Source organism: Rana temporaria, chromosome 3, assembly GCF_905171775.1.
Source record: "Rana temporaria chromosome 3, aRanTem1.1, whole genome shotgun sequence".
Lineage (NCBI taxonomy): Eukaryota > Metazoa > Chordata > Amphibia > Anura > Ranidae > Rana > Rana temporaria.
Window position 1 is genome coordinate 261,946,092 of NC_053491.1, and position 25,591 is coordinate 261,971,682.

Here is a 25,591-nt window from a genome sequence, read left to right on the forward strand (position 1 = left end):
AATAAAATACATTTACGTTTCTGGTTGTAACATGACAAAACGTGGAACATTTCAAGGGTATATGAATACTTTTTCAAGGCACTGTAACTCCGTCAGCAATTTACAATCATCCATATTAAAGGCTAATCTTAGACTGTAAGCTCAAATAAACAGGGTTCTCCGATTCCTCTTGTACCAAATTTTATTGTAACTGTATTGTCTGCTTTAATTTTGTAAAGCACTGCGCAAACTTTTAGCGCTATATAAATCCCGTAGAATAATAATAGAGGGACATATGATTGTAGTTCACAAAACAATCACTAGGTGGCAGAATATCTCCATGGTCACACATCCTAAACATGCAGTAAAAAGTGTACTCTCCGGATTGCTACATAAGTGACATTTATTAATGTTCTGCTATATTTACATTTTTAACATAGTAAAACTGTAAAGTGAATTGCCAGTCGGCAAGTAAAAGGTGCATATCAGTCTACACAAAATGCAAAGATCCTGCTTACACAGTTGAAAAGCACAAGAAAAGTACACATATTTTATGGACCCACCCAAACCACAGCAGACAAGCCACCCCATGTTTACAGTAAATAAAAAGAGGGAGAAAAAAAAACACTTAAATTTTTTCCAGGTTAACAGACCAGATAAAGTTCCAATGTGCAGGTTGAAATAGTTAAGTCCAGGGACAGCAGAATGTGCAGTGAAAAGAGGTGTTACACAGTACCTGACAATCATTCCTGTGCAATACTGTGCACCCTGGATAGACACATGTGTTGATCAGAGGAGACATACACAAAATGTCACTAATTCTTATCTCTTAGATGGTGGAAAAGGCTACAAAGCTGATATATGAAGGTAAAGGAACCTCTGTTAAACAAAATATAAATAAATAAAAACCTCCCTAAAAAGGGAATTCCTGGTTACAGGTATATTGTCCCCTACTACTAGCTCTCACAACAGTAGGCCCATATATTAGCTTTACTCCACTGTCACCTGCCATGGTGAGATTGAATATTTTGATGTGACCATTTGGCTATGCTTTTGTTATCTCACTGCATTTGAATATTCAGACGCGACTTAACAGTGACAGACTCTACTTAGAGTAAGACTCCTGATGTATGTTGTGTGCAGGGACCCTTCTGGGTTGTTACACAGAGGGGTCAGGTGTAAATCTGTATTTATTTATTTTTTAACTGAATATATCTCTTTTAGGTCTATAAATCCACAGAACAGAATACACCTAAGCCATAATCCGGCAGCATGCTAACTAAAGTTTATCAAGCAAGTTTTATTTATGTGTGTTTCGCCATTATCAATTTATGAAGACCATGCCCTGGAATCATTTCCAATGATTATACCGCATTTTCAAGTACGAAAAGATTAAAAGTGAAATATCACAGAAACCAATTTGACTGGCACTTCAGGGTTCGATTTTTTTTTTTTTTACTACTCTGCAGCTGAGAAAGGAAATACATTGACTACTAAATACCTACCCTGCATGGAAAGGAATCATATTATTGCATGCTTAAATATTAATCAAAGTAATAGGATTACTGCTGCCCAATAAACTATACAGTGACTCTACCCAAATCAGGACTTAATTTATGTCCAGGACCCCTGTTGGGATATTGTCCCATGCACACGTCTACTGCAACTGTGATTTGGTGAACTTGGACTTTTAGTGAAAGTTGTAAAATTTGTGTTGGGTAGATTCTTAAATATTTTACATCAATAACAACCCTCTTATTGGCATATAATAAACGATGTCTGTCTATACCAGCGTTTCTCAACTCGTCCTCAAAGCACCCCAACAGGCCTTTTTATTCAGGCTTTCCATTATTTCTCACAGGTGATTTGATCCGTTTCACTGCCACGCGGTCAGGCTTTGGCCCGGCCAAACTAACTTCGTAATTCCGACGGAATTCCATCGGAGTAAAAGAGAACATGTTCTCTATCTAAACTCTGATGAAATTCCTCGTAAAAAAAGTCAGATGGGGCATACACAGGGTCGGAATTTCCTATGGAAAAAGTCCCTCTGACTTTAGAAATTACCACAACCGTTTCATCTGAGGGAAATCCTGAAAATATGCCCTTTTGGGGCACCTTGAGGACTGCAGTTGAAAAACACTGGTCTATACCATCATGGTGCAACCAATATGCATCTAGCTGGGATTAGAGGTGCAACATCATTCTATAAACTGTAATACTCCTTAGTAAGTCCTATGAAAAACAGGACAGTAATAAAGCCTTCATTTGGCCACTATAGTGGGAATCTACTGATTTCCCAATCCTAAAAGCTGAAGATGGAGTCTACCATTAAAAATGGAGTGAAAATAAGTGGAGGTGTATCACAAACAATCAAATCGTTTCCCAGCTGGTGTCTCTTCATATCAAGGGAAAATATTATATCATGCTATGTATAACTGCCATTTATTTTTCCTATGTAACTGATGTAGCATGTTTACAAGAAAACAAAAAACATCAATTATCAACAGGACAACGTTTAATGATGTGGTTCAAGGAGCAATGCATGGGGTTTGTTACACTAGAGCAGTGGTCTCCAAACTGCGGCCCTTTGGGCATTGTTTTCTCTTCTGTCAGCAACAGTGGGGTATAGTTCGTACCACTGAAACCAACAACTAAACACTATTCTTCTCACTGACACCAATGACGGGGCACTATTCCTCCCACTAACACTAGTGATAGGACATGATTCCCCCCACTGACACCAATGATGAAGCACGGACACCGGCGATGGGACACTTCCTTCCACTAAACACCAACGATGGGACACTATTTCTCCTCCTAACAGAGGAGACATGGTTTACTCCTGCTGGACACAGTCTGCCCCCCCCCCAGAGTTTAAACAATAAACTGGCCCTTTGTTTAGAAAGTTTAGAGACCCCTGCACTAGAGTATTCTCCCCTAATAATTCTATATAGCAGATCCAGTGTCACATTACAATCACCAATGTTATCTTCCAGTTAATTGGACAGGAATATTTATCTTGTCCCGTAATTGCAGCATTTAGTGAATGTAGGCATGGGTGCAGTCCGATACAAATAACATACGTGGGTTATTTTTCAGCAGTGAAATTCTAGAACAGAGTTTTTTTAGTTTTGAATTTAGTGATAAGAGGTTAGAATCCCCGTAAGGTTTTTATTGCTGTCCATGTCCCCATTAAGGAGATCCACCCTCTCTAATTGTCTTGGAGACCATTGTCATAAGGAGTGAAAGTGAGTAAAAATCCAAAATCCAAAATTCTGTCGCCAGAACATCAATAGGAGACAAAACTTCTAAAAAACGGGGAAACTAAGTGGGTTTCTCCCCTTTACGTTGGATAGATTTTTTGTCGCTTTCTATTGTGTGTACAGGAAATGAAGTGACATTTCCCAAATGTGAAACAGATGGCAAAAACATTATAGGGGTTTTAATAAATATACTTTTACGAGTTACTGCCTTATTCTAAGTAAATATAAATGCATTTATTACATTCCTTTTACTGTTAATGTTTCCCAGTAACTGTGTCATAATTCATATACTCAGAAATTTCAGATTAAATCGCTCTTATGAGAGACGACCAATTATAATATACAGATAGGTAACAGAAACAGCAAAAAAAAAAAATCAACGTATGAAGCTTCGACAAACTCATTCCCAAAGCTGAACACAATACGATACACAAAAACATATGTGCGGCAGTCAAATGAAGAGACCGGGATAACAGAATGAAATTACAGTGCCCTCTTCTGGCATAAAGAGTGCAGTTCAATGTTCTTGGTTTTGTTTTACTAACAATATATAAGGCTTTATTAGTACTTCACAAACTTGATTGCGATAGCTTTGATTTAAACAGTAGCCACTAATGATTCCAGAATAATAATAAAACATATTTATGCAAGTACTATTCAAATTTTACACCTAAAAACAAAGAAATGCTTATTTTCTTCTTCAACTTTTTTTTTTGTCTGCTTCTTTATGACTTGTTTAATTTCTAAATGAAGCAGGTATTTTTATTTTCCCTTCGGTGTTTGAAATTTTGAGTCTCTTCCTGCAGGTGTCCATGCAGTCTGTCCATATGTTCTGGAGTTTTGCAGAGGCAGGAAGGCAGGGACCAAACAACTGAAAAAAAGGCAGATAAATAAAAGACAATTAAAGTGCCAACATACTGAATGTCTAAATACCCCATATACTGTACACTGTTCCTGTCACTGACATAAGAAAAGTCACATTTAATTGCAAGACACAAGTGCAAGTCAACAGCCTTTGACAGTTGTGCAAAACTCTTCTTAGTTGTCTAGCCATGACCAAGCATGACAAAGTTTGTTAATTTTAATTGTAGGTAGATCTAAATGTGCAAATGTTGTGTTTCTGGTGCCAATTAGGTAAGTGCAAGCTTTTAGATGTCAATTTAGAATTAGTATTAAGAAGTAGGTTATGGACTAATTTATGTTTAGGCTAAAGAACAAGGGTTAATTAGGGTTGGGTCAAAACTTAAAGTGGGCAAGATAGTGTTTATCTGTTAGTATTAGGTTAATAAATGTTAGATTGGGTGTATAATGTTTAAAGAAACCCTGTCAGGAGTTTAAAGAAGTGAAAATGACAGATACCTGTAAGGGGAAGAAGTATTTTCCTCACACCTCTGGCAGCATTTGACTCCTACCTTGCCTCAAGTCCAGTGCAGTAGCCTCCATCAGTGTCATCATTTGACTCTTCCAGTAGTGTCAGTTGCTTCTTTTCCCCTGGGGTGCTTCCATTCCCTAAACCCTGCATTACTCCAGAACACAACGCTGGCTTAGGGGTCAAAAGAAGGAATTGCAGCACGTGTGAGGGACACACCCAGAAGTGTTAAATGCGTAAGAAACCAATGGAGGCTGCAGCACTGAAACACAGGGGAGGTAGGCCCTAATAGAAAGGTAGGTGTAATACCCCTTCTCTTTACAGAAAGCTGCATTTTTATTTCTTTAGACGCGACAGGATTCAACAAATGCATGACTAATGTCCATCTCGTGGCCTTAATAATATTACCTATAAGGCCTTATACTTGGGTGCTTTCATAAGCCTACCAATGACCCCTGCAGCACTTGTGCTGACCAATAAGCATAACACTGGCAGTCCACCACCACATGTACCTATTGGGCTTAAAGTAGATCAATAAAAATATTAAAAGACAGCAGCTACAAATACTGCAGCTGCTGACTTTTAATAAATGGACACTTACCTGTCCTAGATACAAATCTAGACACATGATGGGTGAATGAACACAAACATACTGTATGGCTTTGATGAACATTAGAGCTACAATGAACAGAGAAGGCACTGGCAACAAGACGAGTATTGCTGGCAGATTCTACAAGTGATGCTCGTCTCTAGACGGGATAATAGCAATTAAGTCTGATTTTATACACTGCTCAATCAACTGTTACTTCTGACATCATCCAGCTGCTGAGGTCAGGGTCCTCCCACAGACATAAGATTGTTGCCCGAACCAGGCAATATTTCATCATTATAGAAACCTGTATACATTTCTATGTAATGTAGATATAATAAACTGTAACCAAGTTTACTGTAGTGAAAATAAAATGTACAGTCCTCCTCACGGATAAAGTTCCACCAACTACTGATGTACACAACACTGTACTAAAAGTCCCAAGTATAACATTTGATGATAAATCAATATCTTACCTTTAATAAATAAAAAGAACCCTGGTTCTTGGGAGAGAGGAAAAGTTGTCTGGCATCTTTCGAACCTTTGCGTAATTAATGAAGCCTCTGAGAAACAGAAGGAATCCTAGAAAAGTGAAATAATATATAAGAACTCGCACACAACTGTTCTAATTGCTACAAACAGAACATACCCAACACTAATGCCGCGTACACATGATCAGATTTTCCAATTAAAAAAGTCTGATGGACTTCTTTCGTAGGAAATACCGATCGTGTGTGGGCCCCATCGGACTTTTCTCTATCTGAGTAAAAAAATAGAACATGTTTTAAATTCTTCCGATGGAAAAAAATCCAATAGGAAATTCCGATTGTCTGTGTGGAATTCAGTCTGAGAAAAATCCATGCATGCTCAGAATCAAGTCGACGCATGCTCGGAAGCATTGAACTTCATTTTTCTCGGCTCGTCGTAGTGTTTTACGTCACCGCGTTTTGGACGATTGGAATTTAGTCTGACAGTGTGTATGCAAGACAACTTGAACAGAATTCCGATGAAAAAATCCACCGGATTTTAGACCATTGGATACTCGATCGTGTGTACGCGCCATTAGAGCATTTCAGTAAGGTCAGACATGCTCTTGTAAGGGTAGCAAAACTCTTATAAGACTGGTCTTTCGAGTAATGTCAGCTGTCAAATGTTTTGCTTCTAAAAATACTAGCTGTTTGGATTTCATGCCAACAAAGTAGCTTCAGTACTTTCATTACCTCTGTCAAGCTTTTTGTACTTTACTGAAGTCAGTAAAGCACCCTTCAGCTCCAGTTCAGGTTGTTAATCACATATCACAGATTAGTGTTGGTTGTCACTTGGAACAGGCTACTAGCAGGCTTATATAAAGCCTCAGCACTATTTTGCACTTTCTGAAAGCTGGTTGATGACAAGTTGAACCACTTGAGAGCCGCGCTATAGATGAAAGACGTCCACAGCGCGGCTCTCACCTGCCGGGTGGACGTCCTGCTGTTTACATTTCCCCCACGCGCCGCCGAGGGCGCGCAGCGGGGAAAAACTGTGCCCGGTGTGTCACGTGATGCGATTGCGCATGCCTGGCAGCCGCAAAGTCCGCCAGGTGCCCGCGATCGGCAGTGACAGAGCAGGGATGTGGAGCTCTGTGTGTAAACACAGAGCTCCACGTCCTGTCAGGGAGGGAGAAGACCGATGCTGTGTACCTTGTACATAGGGACACAGCATCGGTCACCTCCCCCAGTCAGTCCCCTCCCCCCACAGTAAGAGTCACTCACAGGGAATACATTTAACACCTTCCTCGCCCCCTAGTGTTAAACCCTTCCCTGCCAGTCACATTTATGCAGTAATCAGTGCATATTTATAGCACTGTTCGCTGTATAAATGTGAATGGTCCCAAAATAGTGTCAAAAGTGTCCGATATGTCCGCCGCAATATCGCAGGCCTGACAAAAATCGCAGATCGCCACCATTACTAGTAAAAAATAAAAACATTTCATAAAACTATCCCCTAGTTTGTAGGCGCTATAACTTTTGCGCAAACCAATCAATATACGCTTATTGAGATTTATTTTATTTTTTTTACCAATAATATGTAGAATACATATCGGCCTAAACTGAGAAAAAAAATTGGGATATTATTATAACAAAAAGTAAAAAAATATTGTGTTTTTTTTCAAAATGTTCTGTCTTTTTTTGTTTATAGCACAAAAAATAAAGACCGCAGAGGTGATCAAATACCACCAAAAGAAATCTCTATTTGTAGGGAAAAATTATAAAAATATAATTTGGGTACAGTGTTGTATGACCACGCAATTGTCATTCAAAATGCATCAGCACTGAAAGCTGAAAGGTGAATATAGGACAACCCTATATTAGCTTCATTGAGGTCCTCCCAGATAGTTTATACTTATAGGACAAACCTATATTAGCTTCATTTAGGTCCTCCCAGATAGTGTATTCTTATAGGACAACTCTATATTAGCTTCATTTAGGACCCCCCAAATAGTCCTATAAGAATAACTTATATTAGCTCCGTTTAGGTCCTCCCAGATAGTTTACTCTTATAGGACACTCCTATATTAGCTTCATTTAGGACCTTCCAGATGGTCTACTCTTATAGGACAATCCTATATTAGTTTAATTTAGGACCTCCCAGTTAGTTTATTCTTATAGGACAACCCCATATTAGCAACTTAGTGTGATTCTATATACTGTATTAAGGAAATTCCAATGTTATTGTAACTCTAGCAGACATTTCTCAGTATTTTTTTTATTTTTATTTTTCTACAATTACTGTAATATACTGTAACATACAGAATGTACTTACTGTTCAAAATTCAACAGAGTTTTAAAAAAATATGTGTTTTGTCTGTGGCCCTTACAAAAAGTAAGGGGAAATCTCCCCAATAGGAAAAAGTAAAATCTGCTAAACATTTACCCCTTCCCACCCTAGCTAAAACAAAACTACATTAAACAGTTTGACTGAAGTTGGGAACAGATAACATAAGTCTATTAACCACTTGTATTATGTGCATGAGCCAGTCTGCATCGACAAAGTGGTTTGTTTCCGGGAAACGCTGTACCCGTATGTCGGCTCCTTTAAGAGTCATAGCAGGCGCGCGCTGAAGGGAGGGGGACCTGAAGAGTGATTGCCCCCGGACACCCACGATTGCGGGCACAACAGCCAGAAACGGTATTGGGGTGTGTGTAAACACACAAATCCTCGTTCTGACAGGAGAGAAGATCAACTGTGATGTATTTCAGTTATCTCGCAAACCTGGCCTGTTAGTGGGCCCTGAGGACAGAGTTGATGACCATTGATCTAGGTGCTGCATTTCTTTGCCAGTCTTGGGGAAGGACTACGGCTGCCTTGGACTGACAGTGTCCAGAGTTTTAACATTTTTTTTCTGCTTCCATTGCTTAAATCAAATGTAAAAAGTATAAATATTTGAAATGTGGACTGATTTAAAAATTGTACTTACCCAATACCAAAAACACCCACCAGAGCCAGTACTGGCCATCAAAATATCCAGGAAAGTAAGTAGAAAACTGTATATAAAACAGGAAAGTCTCACATTTAATAGGCAGTAATGTTAACAAATAATATTTCAGTCTACATGTGACTACTTTTCTAACCCAATAAAGAAGAATATTAAAAGTTCTAACTTCTACTACAATGATCTGTGGCATTACAAAAGACATTATGATTTAGCACCACAATAAACGGTCTGCTTTAAAACAATAAAAAGGATATCCTGCAATCTGCATTCCTAACATTAGAGGGCAGACCAGACCACATTAAAAAAAAAGAGCTGTTAAATATCAAATTATAATCCTACATCCACTCTCTCTCTATGGAGCTGCCTTCTGACAGCAGTAATTGTAAACCTTTTTTTTTGACTTCCAACCCTATGGCAGTTTAAAAAAAGAACTCTACCCCATCTCAAGATCACAAAACAAATCTACATATCAGTCCCATCTTACTGCTAAGGCTTTAAGCATCCTAAACCCCAATCCCCAAACCCTTCCCTAAAGCCCAGTTTACACTAGTAAATTGGGTTGTTTGTGATTCGTGTTCCCTGCAATTGGCTGCGGATAGGAAGCCCCACTGAAAGCAATACTGAGGCCGACAGCTCATGCATGTAATCATCCAGAGAGCGATTACCTTTTAATGATCAGCCCCGGACACATTACTTTCAGTGGGGCCTCTCACCTGCAGGAAATTGCAGGGAACCTCTGCTGGATCTCCCACAGCTAAATGCAAACAGCCCCATTTATTTAGCCCCATGGGGCCTAAATCGTGGTGATGATTTCCTCCATCTTATGAGTGACAGTAAGAAAAGGTAAACAGGTATTTGCATTCCCATTTGATTGCAAAACTCTCCTGAAGCAAACCAAAGCCCATTGACACATGCCCTAAATTTTTTTGGATTATTTTGTTTGTTGTAATGTATATGTAGAGAGATTACGGGTTGCTTAGCGCACCTTATTCTCACCTCATAGTGTATGCTGCTGCACATTTTGTCTCTGTAAAAAACACTGCAAATACAGAAAAATACCCGGTGATCCTGCCAGAAATTCAGCAAACCCCTAATAACTTGCCACTGCTTCACCAAACAGTGTTGGCCCTACTTGAACTATCCCCTACTGGACTACAGAACACCCCTTTTATGCAATGGAAATTTAGAGAAGGGGAGGTGTTCTGTAGGCCAGCAGGGGAGCTATTTATTTCCTATGCAGAAAAGACTGGCTTTGTCAGTAACCACAAAGAAGCTACAAATTGAACAGCTCATCACCTCCCTTAGTTTAGTGTACACTAGAAACTTCAGCCCTGGTTGAATATCTCAGCTTAAAGGATAAGTTCACCTTGTGTGTAACATGTTAGTGCTGCTGCCCCCGCACCGCCCCCCTCTCCCACCCTGCCGCATCACTCATTCACAGTATTCTGTGAATAGGAAACTACAACTACGGACAGCATTAGAGGTTGTGGTTCTCAGTGTTGAGCTCTGTGGTAGTTAATTGAAAGTTCCTGTCGGTGTGTAACTGAATGCTCGAATGAGGTTCGAGCACACAGATTACACACAGAGTCTGCAAGAGCCCTGCATAGCACCCGCGATCTGTGGAAGTGTATATTCAGTAAAACTTACTCGGACAATTAAGATCCACTTTATCAGGGACAGGCCAAATCCAGAAATGGCCCCATATCTGCCAGCAGCTGATGTGGTCAAGCAGAATGACAAGAAGAATCCAATCCAGTTAAAAAGGAATGCCACTGAAAAAATAAAAATGTTTTAAGTATTAAATAAACATACTTTATAGAATTCATTTACAATTTATGCATTTGCAGACTGAAAAAAAAAAAAAAAAAACTTGATCAGTAAAACACATTATATTGTAAAGCGCTGCACAAACTGTTGGTGCTATATAAATCCTGTATAATAATAATAATAGCTGCACGCAGTGGGGGTTATTTACTAAAGGCAAATCCACTTTGCACTGAAAGTGCACTTAGAAGTGCAGTCACTAGATCCAAGGGGGAAATTCAAGGAAAAAAAAAACACAGCATTCTAGCTTGCACATGATTGGATGATAAAATCGGCAGAGCTTCCCCTCGTTTCAGATCCACCCCTCAGATTTAGAGCGACTGTACTTTCAGTGCAAAGTAAATTTGCCTTTAGTAAATAACCCCCAGTGAATAGTATTCCAGTGCCAGACTTTATCTTTAGATATGTGCAACTTCCTTTTCTGTCAATATCTGTTGGTTGTATGGCTTAATTACAGTTATGGATTATGTCACTTTGGACCTCTTTGTAATCTGTAGAAAAGGCCCTGTTCCTGGTTCGTCAGCCACTATAAAAGCTGGCAATACACTTCGGAACCAGACAAAATTCGCTCAGTAGGCAGCCCTGCTGGTCGCCACCCAACCAGCATTATTTGTTAAAAAATTAGATGAGCTGGTGGAAAATAGTTGGCTGAGCAGCGCCTGCATCTGATCAGCAGCAGCCGCTGATTGGATATTTTTTTTACAGAGATAATACTATAGCGGCAGCAGGAGATTCCTTAATGGACACTGTATAGTGTGGATGGAGGAATCGGTTAGTTCGTTTTTGCCCTGCAAGCTCAACGAAAAAATACTTTGAATGTATGGCCAGCTTTACAAACCTGACACAGTCTAGCTCAGGCTGTACTGCTTTGTTTCATCAAAGATCCTTGAATATGTTAAGCGGAACTAAACTCTCTTATCCTTTACAGCCAAGGAAGCTGCCATCTTAGCCTCTGTTTTATCTGCAGTTGCCATGGTGCTGCACATGTGACCATTTATGACACCAGCCATTTAATGGCTTGACAGTTCGGCTGAACCTTTGCCATTCCCAGCATGCCTTGATAAGCAGTGAATTTAGTTCCTCTTTAATGTCCAAAGCAAAAGCCTAGCAACGGTTTCTTTGTAAACTCTCACTGAAATAGATTTTTTTTACTATTTTATGAGTTTTTTTAATGACTGCAATACATACAGATTTTCACTGTTTGCAAGCAGATAAGAAGCAATGAGTAACACGATACAAAAACAATTTAAATACCTGAAGACTTTGAAGTCTTTATACTAAAAGCGAACAATAGTCATCAATCTAATTCTTAAGCCTTATGCACACTGATGTTTTTTTTATTATTATTATTATTATTATTATTATTATTATTATTATTATTATTATTATTATTATTATTATTATTATTGTGGTGGTGGTGGTGGTTAATAACCATTACAGCTTGATTAAAGGAGAAGTAGGGTCCAAGCTTTATTGGCCCTACTTCTCCTATGGATCACAGGAGTGCGGTTCATTCTGCAATCCACAGTCAGCTGACATCACTCAGCCGTTCCAGGTGCTGGATCGATCTCGACTTTACATTCAGGATCCACATTGAAGCTTGGACCGGCACCTGGCTCAGTCTCTCAGTGAGCCGCTGAGACACTGAGCCAGCCTCTTTCACCTCCTCCACAGTCCAGCACCCCCCTAAGCACTCGAGTGACAGAGCAGAAAGCCAGTCACGGCTCTCTGTTCAGAGCGCAGGAGAGAATTGAGTGATCAGTGGTGTATGATCGGTGTATGATCTCACTACAGAGCTGGCAGGGGACAAATGAAGCATTGGATCGATGCGGCTTCCACCTAGGCGAGTATAAAATATTTGTTTGGGAAACCCAAACTTCTCTGAGTCTGCAGTGTGAAAAGGCTTGATGAACACAATGAAGAGATAAAAAAAAAAAAAAAATCAGCTTTGCTTTGTGGCTACCCCCGCTCTTCTGTACACCCCTGCTGGTGATAGCAGACCCAAGTCATACAAAAATATATCAAATCTACCTTGGTGGTATCGCAGTCTACAAAAGTAGGACAGTGCTAGACTCTACTAGATGACAATGTGCATAGAGCTCAGTCTGCAGCACCAATACATCTGCACATATTTACACTATAATCACACATATGTATATTGGAAGTTTAGCTGAATCCAGAGTTGTTTTTGCATAGCCATACTTCTGGGTTCAAACAATGAACAGAATCTTCTGGTATCTTCAAGTGTCTAATACTTAGGGCAATGTTACACTGGTGTCCCTGCTGCTGGGGACACCATGCAAGCAGAAGAATCACAACAAAATGTTACATTCCCTAATGGACCACCTTTAAAGCAACACCTCGTTGGTTTGGGCAGCAAGGGGGAGATGTCATAGGAGAAGCTGGAATGAGTCTTAGACCAGGTTCACAGATGCGCAGTGCGATTTTCAGGTTCATTTTCAGAGTAGCTGTTCAGCGATTTAGGTACGGTTCTGATGTGAATTTTAGGAGCAAACAGCTGCCGGCATCCTTAACAATAGCTGGTTGCCGCATCCTTAACCAATGACGCATCAGCTGTCAGCGGGCTTCCTTGGTTACCAATTTAGAGTTAAACAGGAGGCCTGGTGCTAGAATTATTTCTCTCACTCTGACGTTTGCGACAGTACCTCACGTGTGGTGCAATCACCGTTTACATATGCGTGCGGGAGTAACGTATGCGTTTGCGTAAGCACAATGGGATGGGGGCACTTAAATTTTATTTATTATATATATATATATATATATATATATATATATATATATATATATATATATATATATATATATATATATATAATTATTGATTATACAAAAAAAAATTAAAAGTTTTTTTTTTTGGGGGGGGATTAGGTTTATTACCATCACAAGGGATAAACAACATTCATTGCGACAACATGGGATGCGACAGGTCCTCTTTATGGCGAGATCTGGGGTCTATTTTAACCCAAATCTCTCCTCTAGCCTCCCATGCAGCCGATCAGACTCTGACCAGATGCTTTCCTGGTCACTGGTGGCCAGGTAAACAAAGGCGGAACTGGAAGTGATGGCATAACTCGTTGCACCCGTTTTCCAGAGAGAGGGGAACTACATCAGTTCCTCTCTCTCTGCTCAGGGCAGCCATCACCGCTCCCAGGCACCACAATCATACAGTAGAGCCCGGGAGAGGTGTCAGCAGGGGTGGGGTATGATCAAGTTGCTAATTAGCCACTCAAATCACTTCTTCATTAATAGAGAATCCCCGGCTGAAAATATACATACTGGAATGATGGGCAAGCATCACTCAGGTATAACCACTGAAACTGGGGGACTTCCCGGCAGGAAGTGGTTAAAGGGAGTTTATAGATCCGATAAGCCACCCGCCGGCAGAGCCCCACAACCACCGGCCAGGGGTGTGGCGAAGAGGCCCTTGTTCCCATCAACATGGACAAAGTGCTTTGGGGGCATGTGGCCTAGAATGGTAGGAGAGGGGTGCGCTTGGTCATCGTCCCCTTTCTTGTCCTCTAGGGCTGCATGCTCAGATAAGGGTCTGGTGTGGATTTGGGGGGGGGACCCCACGCCGTTTAGTAAAAGATTGTTTGGCATGGGGTAACCCTTACAATTCATACCACACCAGAAGGGCCTTGTATGGATTGGGGGGGGGGGGGGGCTACACTGTTTTTGTTCTCAAATTTTAATTGCTAGAAATTAATTTGTTTACAACATTCAGCTGTCAGTGGGGAACCCCGCTTACAGCTGATGAGTTATCGGTTGTTAAGGACGCCGGCGGCTGCCTACTCCTAAGATTTGCATCATGTGTGAACCCAGTCTAGGTCGGCCCGCTCCTTAACAACCAGCTATAACACAGGAGGAGGGAAATAGAAAGAAATAGCCAAAATCATGTTCAAAGCTGATATGTGCAATTTAGAAGCAATATAATACCAGTTAATGAGCTTGTATCTCACAGCTGAACCGCATCGCAGTGCTCAGAAAACGCACAGGACAGCTACAATAGAAACCAAGGTTATTTTACATCATGCGAATCAGATGTAGTTCAAAATGCATCCAATTCGCATATATGTGAACCGGGCCTTAGTGATTCTTTTAATGGCAAGTTGTTGGCAGTAACAGAATTGCTAGTGTGCAATGGGGTTTTGAAGTCTACAGAAAACCTCAAACACCAAGACCAGGAGTTGAAGAAGGCTGAGAAACAGAAACACAAAAGGGCAAGAATTTGACAATGTCAGATTGAGGCACAGATTGGGGTCATTTTTACACACAAGCCTCACGTCACTGGACTCCAATAAAATCAGCGTTGTGGAATGACCCTGCTGTGCATTTGGCCGTAGTGTTGTTTTGAGCGTGGGAATCTCTGATATATTACTACATTATGTCAGCGAGAAGAAAATACTTACTAAAGAATGTGAGCATAAAAATCCCATCGTTGCCTATCCTGAGCTGATCTGCATCCTCAAAATCATCCCGTGCCACAAAGTCATCATCCTGTCATGGAAAATAGTCAGTTAGGATGCATTTCAGTTTTCAGATAAAAAAAAAAAAAATCTAGATAATAAAGTTACAGTTAGAGCTAAACTCAAACAGATAACCAGAAAAAAAAAAAAGAGTAAAAAAAAAAACAAAGTACATGATGAAACCTTGTGTTGATTAAAACCAAGTCTAGGAAAGCTGCCAGCATTACCAATGGCAAGGATTATTAATACTGCATTTCTAAGACACAAAGAATATATTTAAGGAAAGCAAACATCTTCATTGTGCAGGATCCTTCTCAGCGAAGACAAAGTATAGGTCAGCTAAACCTCAAACACAATCTGAGCCCTGGTTCACATTGCAGCGATTTGGCATGTGATTTGACATGTCAAATCGCATTCTCATGTCTACATAGGTTTCATTTTTGGAACTGCAATTTCCTTCCAAAAAAAATTCTGGGAATCTTTCAGGTTAACCGGTTTCCGTTAAAAATACAACTAAAGGCAAAACTTTTTTTTTGGATAGGGTAAGGGAGGGTTATACCTACTGTCATTTATTTTTTGCATGTGTCCCGGTTGTGGAGAACTCCACAAATAGGCAAAATAGCCAAAACAGAAAATGAGGGGAAGTCCCCGGTTGTCACCAGGGTCACTGGAACTAGTGCCCTCTTTGGAAAATGTCCCCTCTATTCTTGTTTGGCAGTCTCAGATTGTTTTTGTTTTTTTTCTCCTTACACCATCCCCATTATAAGGCCTCATGCACACGGACGTTTTTACAGCAGCTATTCGTTTTTTTTTGGCAGTAGACGTTTTTTTCTACAATCATTTTAACTCTCCATCGTGTTATCCTATGTGTCCAAGCACACATAGGCTGTTATCAGCAGTTTTGGGCAATGGCTTTTTTGAGCAGTAAAAAAAAAATAAAAATAACTAGTGCGTTCTGAGAAGCGTTTTTCAGCTGTAAAAACACTAATGCTGATAAACGCTCAAAAACTTCGCTCACCAGAGTCTTTTAACGTTTTTGATCCATTGAAACATAAAAAGATATTTTTTCTTCTTAAAAAAACGCTAAAAAACACAAATAAAAAACGATATTGCAAAAAGTTCAAAAACTCAATAAGGTTATTTTAACGCCCAGTGTGCATGAGGTCTAATGGTAAACAGATCAAATAAATGTGAGACTCCCTAATGGGGGTGCAGACAGCTATAAAAAAAGAACAGATAGGTGTTCTAATCCTTCTCCTTTATTTCCAAAACGTAAAAAAAAAAATTGCCCTAATGCCCCTTTCACGCAGGCGTTCTGTTCTGTCTGTCTGTCTGTTTTTCATCTGTCCATTACCGGATTAAATAACGGGCAGCATTGCATTTCTATGGGCAAACTAATGTAAACGGACATCGTCTGTTTACATTTGTTTTTTTTCCACCATCTTCGCTTAGGTTGTTTTTTTCTTTTTTTTTTAAACGGAACAAGTCTCTATTTTTGTTCTGTTTAAAAAACAAAAGTGGATGAAAAATATATGTAAACGGATAAAAAAAAAAACAGATTTAAATGTAATGGAACTAAAATGAAAGACGGATGTAAACTGAATTTTTCTTGGAAAAAGTGTGGCTGAACAGATGATGCCTGTATGAAAGGGAGCCTAGCTATACTTTAAACATTGGTTCTAATATGTGAAGGAGTGCGCTGGGGATTTGCAAGCCACTGTGTGAACAAGAATCAAAAGCTGCATTTTTTTTCCATTCACCGAAATATATGAATGCCGATTTGTCCAGTCTACTGAAAATCATTCAGTCCATAAATCAAAATTGCTTTTATTCCTGACCTATATGATTTTCTGCACACCAGACAGACCTGCATGAAAAAAAATAAAAATATGAGAGGCTGTAGAACAATATGACCTTGGTATTCAAAATTCACACATATGCAACACCATTTTTTAGAAAACTTTTTACAAATGTCACAGTAAACAACACACACTGATTAAATGCTTTAACAGCAGTGTCTATATACCTCTGAACCAATACAGCTTTCTCTATTTCTCTACAGCTACATTTTTAAAGCACACAGAAAGGGACAGAAGGGAAGCTAATGTAAAAAAAAAAAAAACAGTTTCTAGATAAGGCCATACCTCCAGCGATATTGGGAAGAAATCATCAAAAGTATCCAATCTCTCCCTGTGCTGAATGACAGCAGATAACGTCCAGAAAAGAGAACAGTCATTTAAAAGCTACAACTGCAATGTTCTCAGATGGCCTGATCTGAATCGTCAGCAGAAAACTGCTACTTAATAATCTAATTCTGAGTTATACACAAAACATGCCCCAAGATGTGTTCTACAGTGATCAGCTCTAAGCTTAAAGTGGATGTAAACCTAATTCATGAAATTTTACCCAAGCACATATATCTGTAGTGTTTACTTATCTAGTCCTGTGTTTGTGCTGCTCCATTCCTCTGTTATCTGCATAACTTCTGACAAGTTCCGACACTGGATATAAAAGCAGCTAAAAATTTGTGTCAGGAAGGGAACTATAAATCGATTTGCAGAGAGCTGATCTATTCACAGCACAGCTCTGCAAGTATCTTTGTTCTGCCTATGTGGAGGGGGGTGCCTTTTTGTCCAATCAGCTGCCACACAGTGTATGCCCAGATTCCCCTCCCACTGCTGGAACAGTAAGAGCAAATTCAAACACAATGTAAACTTTCTAAAGAATATATAAAGCTGAAGACAGCAGATATACATGTAAAACTTATGTAGGGAGATTTGTTTCATCCCTGTGTATCATCTGAGGCTGTTCACTGGGTATAGAAGAGGGTTTACATGCACTTTAAAGCAATCCTGCTGCCATAGTAAAGAAAATGATAAAATAAACCAAGAGCTTCCTGTAAAACAAGCAGCCAAATGCCTTCCTGACAGGCACTCTGATAGCAGCGGCTCTCTAAGCTCAAAAAAACACTTTAAGGTGTGTCAGATACAGGTGTGTCCCCTGCTGGGCGCCATGGTTCCTTCCACTGACCCATTTTCAGTATTAGGGGTTAGTAGGAGGGAACCACAGTGCATCACTTTTGTGTCCTTTCACAGCTGCAGGGACAAACTAGTGACATAATATCCGGGAGGGAAAGCTACAATAGGGAGATGCAAGCATCCAACACAACATTTGAAACTGGCAGATGCTAAACACCATGGTGGTGGTCCTACAGTAGTTCTGCAAGTGATTTGTTGCAACTGAGGTGCTGACGGCATGCATTGTAACTGTACTTTTTTAATGCTGAATTTATTTTTATTTATTTTTTTATTTCACTAACAATGTCTCTTTATTGGGCAATTTCAAGTTCATGCTACTGAGCAATTTATGATAGGCTGACAATCCCCTCCAAAGTTCTTTCTGAAGGATTTAAGCCTGCTGCTTACCTTCGGGTAAATGCAGGCTCCAGCGGCAGTAGAATGTGCCATTGTATTCCCTTGTAGAGGATAAGACTGGCCAACTTGAGAAATGAAAGTCATGGCACTGACAAGCAATGTCCACAACCACAGACTCGGGCAGCCATCTTGGGTAAGCCTACTGTATGTAACATATGGCAAATAGGCTTCTTTCAGAAAGGCGCCAGCACCTTGAGCTGCATGCAGGCAGCCTATATAGGTGGCTGGAGACACGGCTACATGTCAAAATTTGACAGTTGCGCAGGAGCGGCTTCATGGCCCTGAACACACACCATATGCATTCAGCAGCTGCTACATTTGCATCCACCTCTACAGCCTGCCTGCATGCAGCTTGAGGCAGAGGCAGATGTCAAAACAAAAGCAGCCTGCGAGCAGGTTGGTGTCGGCGCTTGTTGAAACGAAGACCAATTCTGTACCTTGCAGCAGTTTAAAGTACATACAAAATAAATAATACATAAAAGGTAGCTCCCAAATATTTGATCTGCTAATAGAAACATAATTACAAGCTGAGGAATAAAAAACATTGGATTTTTAGAAAACAGAAAGCTCTACCACAGCCATTTTACTAACAAACAGATAAGCTTATGGGGTTTTCTGAAAAATTTCCCCCCAAAACAATCTGACTGGCTTCAAATCCCACACAAAATCCCCACATGCTACAATCACAACCCCTATATTTTGGAGTGAAAATTTTAGGTGTTTCACCCACCACTGCTACAGACTAGGGAATCAGGGAGAGAACAGTGCCAGCAACTCAGCCTAATGCCCCGATGAGGTGCAGGCCAACTCAGCTCGAAATCTTTGCCTCATCTAAAAATATATTCCACTGCATCATATCACCCTTATGCTGTAGAAATTTCTATATGAAGTTATAAAATATTTCTGACACTACAGAAATCTGCCCTTATTCTAATGTGATTTTGAGATTCTACCAAAATCAAGGCTAGAATCTGCGACTAGCATTGAACCTTGAACCAAAACAGCCCCTGGTACCATATCCTTGATATACTGCCCCCTCAGCTCTAGTGGTACCCCAGCTTCTCTATCCTATGTCCTCAAGTGGGAGCGAGATTTATCCCCCATTTGATTTGGCTGATTGGATAATCCTTGTCTAGTATTGCAAAGTGCTTCTTTAATACAGCCACACTGGAGGCAGCCTATAAGATACTCCTTTGCCGGTATTGCATCTCAACCGGCATTGCCAAATCAAACACCTCTTACAGCGATAGATGTTTCGGGGGATGTGGTCAACTTCATATCCGATTGTCCAGTTCCCGCGCTAGTGGGATTATGGTCAAGGGTGTATGGACATCTGTTCACTTTCTTCCATGTACGTACTACCCGTAAGGATGCTAAATTGGCCCTGCTTCACTGCTTGATCCCGGGCCTCTTCTCATGTCAACAGAAATTGGCCTCCTATTTATTCATTGGCGCTAAGCGCGCAATAGCTATGGCCTGAAAAAATCCAGCGTTTTTTTTTTTTGCAGAGCATCTGAGGATTCTCACGATTAATGAAAAGATGGCTAGTAACCTCTACGACTCCTACGCTACATTTCTTAAAGTGTGGGCCCCGTGCACTTACACTCTTCCAACTTTGCACCCGACCAGCCTGGGCCTCTCTAATTGACCTCTTCCACCTCCCAGCCTAGAAAAACCCCCACCCCTATTCTTCGCTTCTCTTCCCTCTTTTTATTCTGTGGCTCATCTCCTCTCACCGACCCCCCCCCCCCAATACTTTTTGGTTTTTGTGTGTCTGGTGTATGTTTTATTTATCCCAATATTTGTGGATTGCTCCACACCCCAGCCCCTGAGTCCGCTTATGCACCCTGTGTTGACCCCTGGCTCTGGTCGGAAGGTTACTTTTTTTTCCCGACAATTCATGCCTAAAAATACATTCTATATTTGCATTTTAAATATTAGTGAAAGCTCCTGCGCTGTGTAGGATAAGGGGAAAGGGAAGTGAGAAAAAAGAGGGGGGAGGAGGGAGGTGGGCTAAGGGATGAGTGCAATATGGTAAACACTGCAGCAAACAAATGGGGAGTCTGTCCTTTATAGACAAAAAAAGTGTATGTAACAAGTGGTGATTGTCTGCGCTGTGGTATGGCTTGGCCGGATGAGTGAAATGAGGGAATGGTGAGTGAACGGGCTAATAGGGCCTGGGGAGTGACAGGTAGTGCAGACACAAATTAACCTTGACGGTTTTAAATGGGTACAGTCCTAACTGGGCTGTAAAATAATACAGTGGAGTTTTACAAAGAAAGGTGTATGTGAAAATCGAAGCAAAAACTTAAAACATGAACATAAAATCTTAGGTGGGTGCAAACCAAAAGAAAAGGACCGCAGTTCAACACTGGAACTGGTGCAGCAGTGAGGAAATGGTTAAAATGGAAATTCTGCAAGGGATATTCAGTCCAGACAAATCCAAGCAAACGCATGCAGCCCACACCTCGGTGACTAGTGCAGCTTACCTTCCAGCTGACATAAAGAGTCAAACACATAGGATCAAAACGTTACCAGTTTTCTATTGGGTGGATATCTTGCTGCCAGTTCTCAATAGTTGGTCACACATAAAAAAACAAGAATAATACAAAAGTTGTAGCCTTGTCCTCCTAACACTCATACAGCTGTAGGGAAAGGGATGCGATTAGCAGGTGGCAGATTAAGTGTCCACTTACACAACTTACACAGTGTGTAGGGAAAAAATGCACATCTCCACGAGTGCCGAATTCGTCTCCTAGTACTTCTCACTGTCAACAACTTTTGGCTCTTTAGCTTGTATGAGGCCGTCCGCTCGTGTCAAGATGAAGAAGGCAGGGGACGGAGGAAGGAGAAAATGCACATAGCATAAAACTGTACAGCAACTTTAATAACTAAAAACCATAAATAAAAACTCACATGGAGCAGTGAGGTGGCGATCATGTATCCACGAGCACCGCGCTCGTCTGCCGTCCGTTCGGTACTGCTCCCGGTTAATGCTCTGGGACTCAAAGCATTAACCGGGAGCAGTACCGAACGGATGGCAGACGAGCGCGGTGCTCGTGGATACATGATCGCCACCTCACTGCTCCATGTGAGTTTTTATTTATGGTTTTTAGTTATTAAAGTTGCTGTACAGTTTTATGCTATGTGCATTTTCTCCTTCCTCCGTCCCCTGCCTTCTTCATCTTGACACGAGCGGACGGCCTCATACAAGCTAAAGAGCCAAAAGTTGTTGACAGTGAGAAGTACTAGGAGACGAATTCGGCACTCGTGGAGATGTGCATTTTTTCCCTACACACTGTGTAAGTTGTGTAAGTGGACACTTAATCTGCCACCTGCTAATCGCATCCCTTTCCCTACAGCTGTATGAGTGTTAGGAGGACAAGGCTACAACTTTTGTATTATTCTTGTTTTTTTATGTGTGACCAACTATTGAGAACTGGCAGCAAGATATCCACCCAATAGAAAACTGGTAACGTTTTGATCCTATGTGTTTGACCCTTTATGTCAGCTGGAAGGTAAGCTGCACTAGTCACCGAGGTGTGGGCTGCATGCGTTTGCTTGGATTTGTCTGGACTGAATATCCCTTGCAGAATTTCCATTTTAACCATTTCCTCACTGCTGCACCAGTTCCAGTGTTGAACTGCGGTCCTTTTCTTTTGGTTTGCACCCACCTAAGATTTTATGTTCACGTTTTAAGTTTTTGCTTGGATTTTCACATACACCTTTCTTTGTAAAACTCCACTGTATTATTTTACAGCCCAGTTAGGACTGTACCCATTTAAAACCGTCAAGGTTAATTTGTGTCTGCACTACCTGTCACTCCCCAGGCCCTATTAGCCCGTTCACTCACCATTCCCTCATTTCACTCATCCGGCCAAGCCATACCACAGCGCAGACAATCACCACTTGTTACATATATTTGCATTTTAACATTGTATCGTGTTATGCTTAGGCCCCTTTCACATGTGCGAACCGCATGTCCGCTTTTTCATCCATCCGTTGCGGATGAAAACGGGACATACATTGGTCTCTATGTGATTGTGGGTGTCAGCGGATAAACATCCGCTGACACCCGTAATCACCCGCCTCCGCAAAGATCCGATTTTGCAAACGGAATAAAACCCAATTTTTTCTTCCGTCTGCGGATCGGATCGGATGAACACGGACACACAGTCCGTGTTCATCCGATCCCCCATTGGGGAGAGCGGAGAAAAGACAGGGCGGTCCCTGCACAGTGTGCACTGTATTTACAAGAAACTTCCACAAAAAGGCTACATATAGATTAGAGTGGCCTGAACATGGGGTTTAATGTTGCTTCACTGAAGAAGTTTTTTTGCTGCCTCCTTCAGGTCCTACTGTCACTTGCTGCCAATTATTGTCAGACAGGTGCTGTCCACATAGAAGCCAATGAAGAATCATCTTCTCAGGCACAGGCTAGAGCACAGCAGCAAGCAGCAGGAAGACTTGAAGGACCAAGTGTCTATTTAGCTAGAATACATAGTATATCTCAATAGAGTTAATTTTTAAGCACTCTCTGGTAAAAATAAAATGCAGTAAACGAGTTTGGATACCGACACAAAAAGAGTACTTACTCGTCCAGGAACAAGAGGTATTGTGGCTTCTGCCTTTGACCTTTCAGCTTCATCGTAACTAGGCAAGGTTGTTGCCACATTGTAAGATGGTGGCTTAGGGAAACCAGGCTCATCTTTGTAGTCAAAAAATGCTGTTTAAAAAAAAAAAACACAATACTTCTTTAATAAATTGTTACAGGTTAATTCTGCCACAAAAGTCTTTAAATAGATACTTTCATTTTGTCCTGCTTGGCCAAAGGGACAGCATCTATGAAAATAGCTCACCCCCTCCACTTACCTTAGCTTGTAGCTCCTTGCTTTTGCACAGTAGATGATACTGCCAGGCTCTTCCAGGTATGAAGGAGCATGTGACCTGCTCCCTTTTAAAACTGCCCCAGCCTAGCAGCCGCTCGTTCAGTCACATGACCAGGGGGAGTGATGTCACTGCTCTCCTGGGTTGTCGACACAGCCGATTTCAGCACCAGCTGAAGAAGAGCAAGGAACTGCATAGGATTGCAGGTAAGGTGTTTATATGAGCTCAGGGGATGCATTTTGCAGAGACCTCACCTCACCCTGCAGTGACTCTTTGAATCCCAACTCTAGAGCTAAAATTTTGCAGTTGCTTCTCCTTAGTAACAAAACATTAAGCCTTATCTATTATATAACATATATTTATTATGCAAGCCCTACTCCAGGCTGCTGTTACCTTTTTGCTGCTGTACTACATGGACTAAATGCTCGTTTGGCTGAAGTCGGGGGGGGAAGAGAAGCATACTCTCAAATACTTACGCCTGATTTGCTGAAAGTCTGTTCACTTTAACGCTAAGCCAGTCACAGCTCTCTAATGTTATGTACAAAGCAGGACAGCAAGGACTGCCATCATACGGTGTAGAAGAGTCCCAGTTGCTGGGGGAGCGGGGAATAAGGTAGCAAGAAATAGCTTATGCCAGTGTTGCCTGCTTATGAATGTCCTTTGCCTAAGATTCTTTACATAGCTGAAAAAAGTTATAGGCTGAATATACACGTCTTGCATGTAACAACGGGAGCAACACTAATCTAGATGCTTTAAGGCTTAAAGCGGGATTCCACCCGCAATTTTTTTTTTTTTAAAGTCAGCAGCTACTAACAGTGTAGCTGCTGACTTTTAATAAGGACACTTACCTATCCTACTTGCCCGCGCTGATGGCCCCCCCCCGATGCCGATCCCACGATCGATGCAGGTCTCGCGCCGTCATTCACACTAGGGGAAACAGGCAGTAAAGCCTTACGGCTTCACTGCCCATTTCCTACTGCGCATGCGCGAGTCTCGCGCCGACTTGTGAATGAGCGGCTGCTCTCTGAGAACACACATAGTTCCCAGAAAGCAGCGCGCCCCATTCACTAGGAGAGGATGAAGAAGACGACAGACGGCGGCTACGGAAGAGGCAGATTACGAACTTCCGCATAGCAACAGGTATTTTGGGCAAGTATAAATTATTTTATTTTTTTCAAATTTTTCTTTTTAATTTTTTTTTATGATTTTTGGGCAAATGTTGTTTTCCTGGGTGGAACTCCACTTTAACAAGCAAAAGGTGCCACGTGCCTTTATGCTGCTAAAGTGAAGTTTTCATGCATTTCTGAAATGAAGAAAATATATCACTGACCTGCATTGTCTCCAGCAATGCTGCTGTATGGAGGTGGAGCGTCTGCTGCACCCTGGGGGGTTTCTACAGGCTCCTCTTCATTCTGTAACTATAGGAAACAAATACCAGGTTTAGAAACATAAGTATTAAAAACTTGGTTACATACAACGTGGCCATCAAAATCCCTGACTTCATGGGCTAAAAATGACAAGAAGTGCAACATTAATCATAAAATATGTGCTGCAACACCTAATTATAAATACATATGGACTTACAGTTTTCTCTTATTTCCCCACAGAACAACATGCTAAACCTGCATATGAAGTCCACCAAAGGCAGCTTCCTGTGATGGTGTGGCAATGATGCTGCACTGCTCCTTTCAAAATTCAGAGCAGTGTTGCCACTCTCTTATAGACTATGTATGGTTGCACTACAGTGGGATGAAAAAATATTGCAGGGGGTGTGGCTATCAGCATTGTCACTGCTGACTAATAAGGCTGTAGCCTGTTAGTCAGCACAGGGTCTCATCCAATATATCCCACTACCTTCTAGATTGACAGCACTGTCAGTGTTAAAAAACTGTGATATAAAACTGTGCATACAATTAATATGCTTCTCATCTCCAGCAGCCATAGGTAAAGGCTTCAAGTGTAGAATATTAAAGAGGTAGTAAACCCTCTCGTCCAAAAAAAATAAAAAAAGACAACCTGCAAGACAAAGGCAAAATGAGCTAGTATTCATAGCATACTAGCTAATTATGAATTGCTTACCTGAGACCGAAAGCCCCCACAGTGGCCCTCGTTCGCCTCCTCTGACGCCGCTATGATACCCGGAGTGACTTCCGGGTATCGCTGCTCCGGTGCTGTGACTGGCCGGAGCAGCGATGACATCACTACCGCGCATGCGTGCGGGAGCCGCCACTAACGGCATGATGCTGTTAGTAGCGGCACGCTCAGTGCGCCTATGCCCGATGTC

The 25,591-nt window shown here is 41.1% G+C and overlaps 1 protein-coding gene across 1 annotated transcript in view; it reads right to left on the reverse strand.

Annotated features, from left to right (window-relative positions):
• Window positions 1-364: 364 nt before the first annotated feature.
• The window catches only part of NDFIP1 (Nedd4 family interacting protein 1), a 56,731-nt gene continuing 31,504 nt past the window's right edge, over window positions 365-25,591 (reverse strand). The window contains exons 2-8 of the mRNA XM_040344610.1: window positions 24,638-24,725; window positions 23,016-23,146; window positions 14,930-15,017; window positions 10,323-10,447; window positions 8,658-8,724; window positions 5,677-5,782; window positions 365-4,113 (exon numbers count right to left, since the gene is read on the reverse strand). Coding sequence (XP_040200544.1) covers window positions 5,679-5,782; window positions 8,658-8,724; window positions 10,323-10,447; window positions 14,930-15,017; window positions 23,016-23,146; window positions 24,638-24,725 — 603 coding nt within the window. The 3' untranslated portion in view covers window positions 365-4,113; window positions 5,677-5,678. The remainder of the gene's footprint in view (window positions 4,114-5,676; window positions 5,783-8,657; window positions 8,725-10,322; window positions 10,448-14,929; window positions 15,018-23,015; window positions 23,147-24,637; window positions 24,726-25,591) is intronic.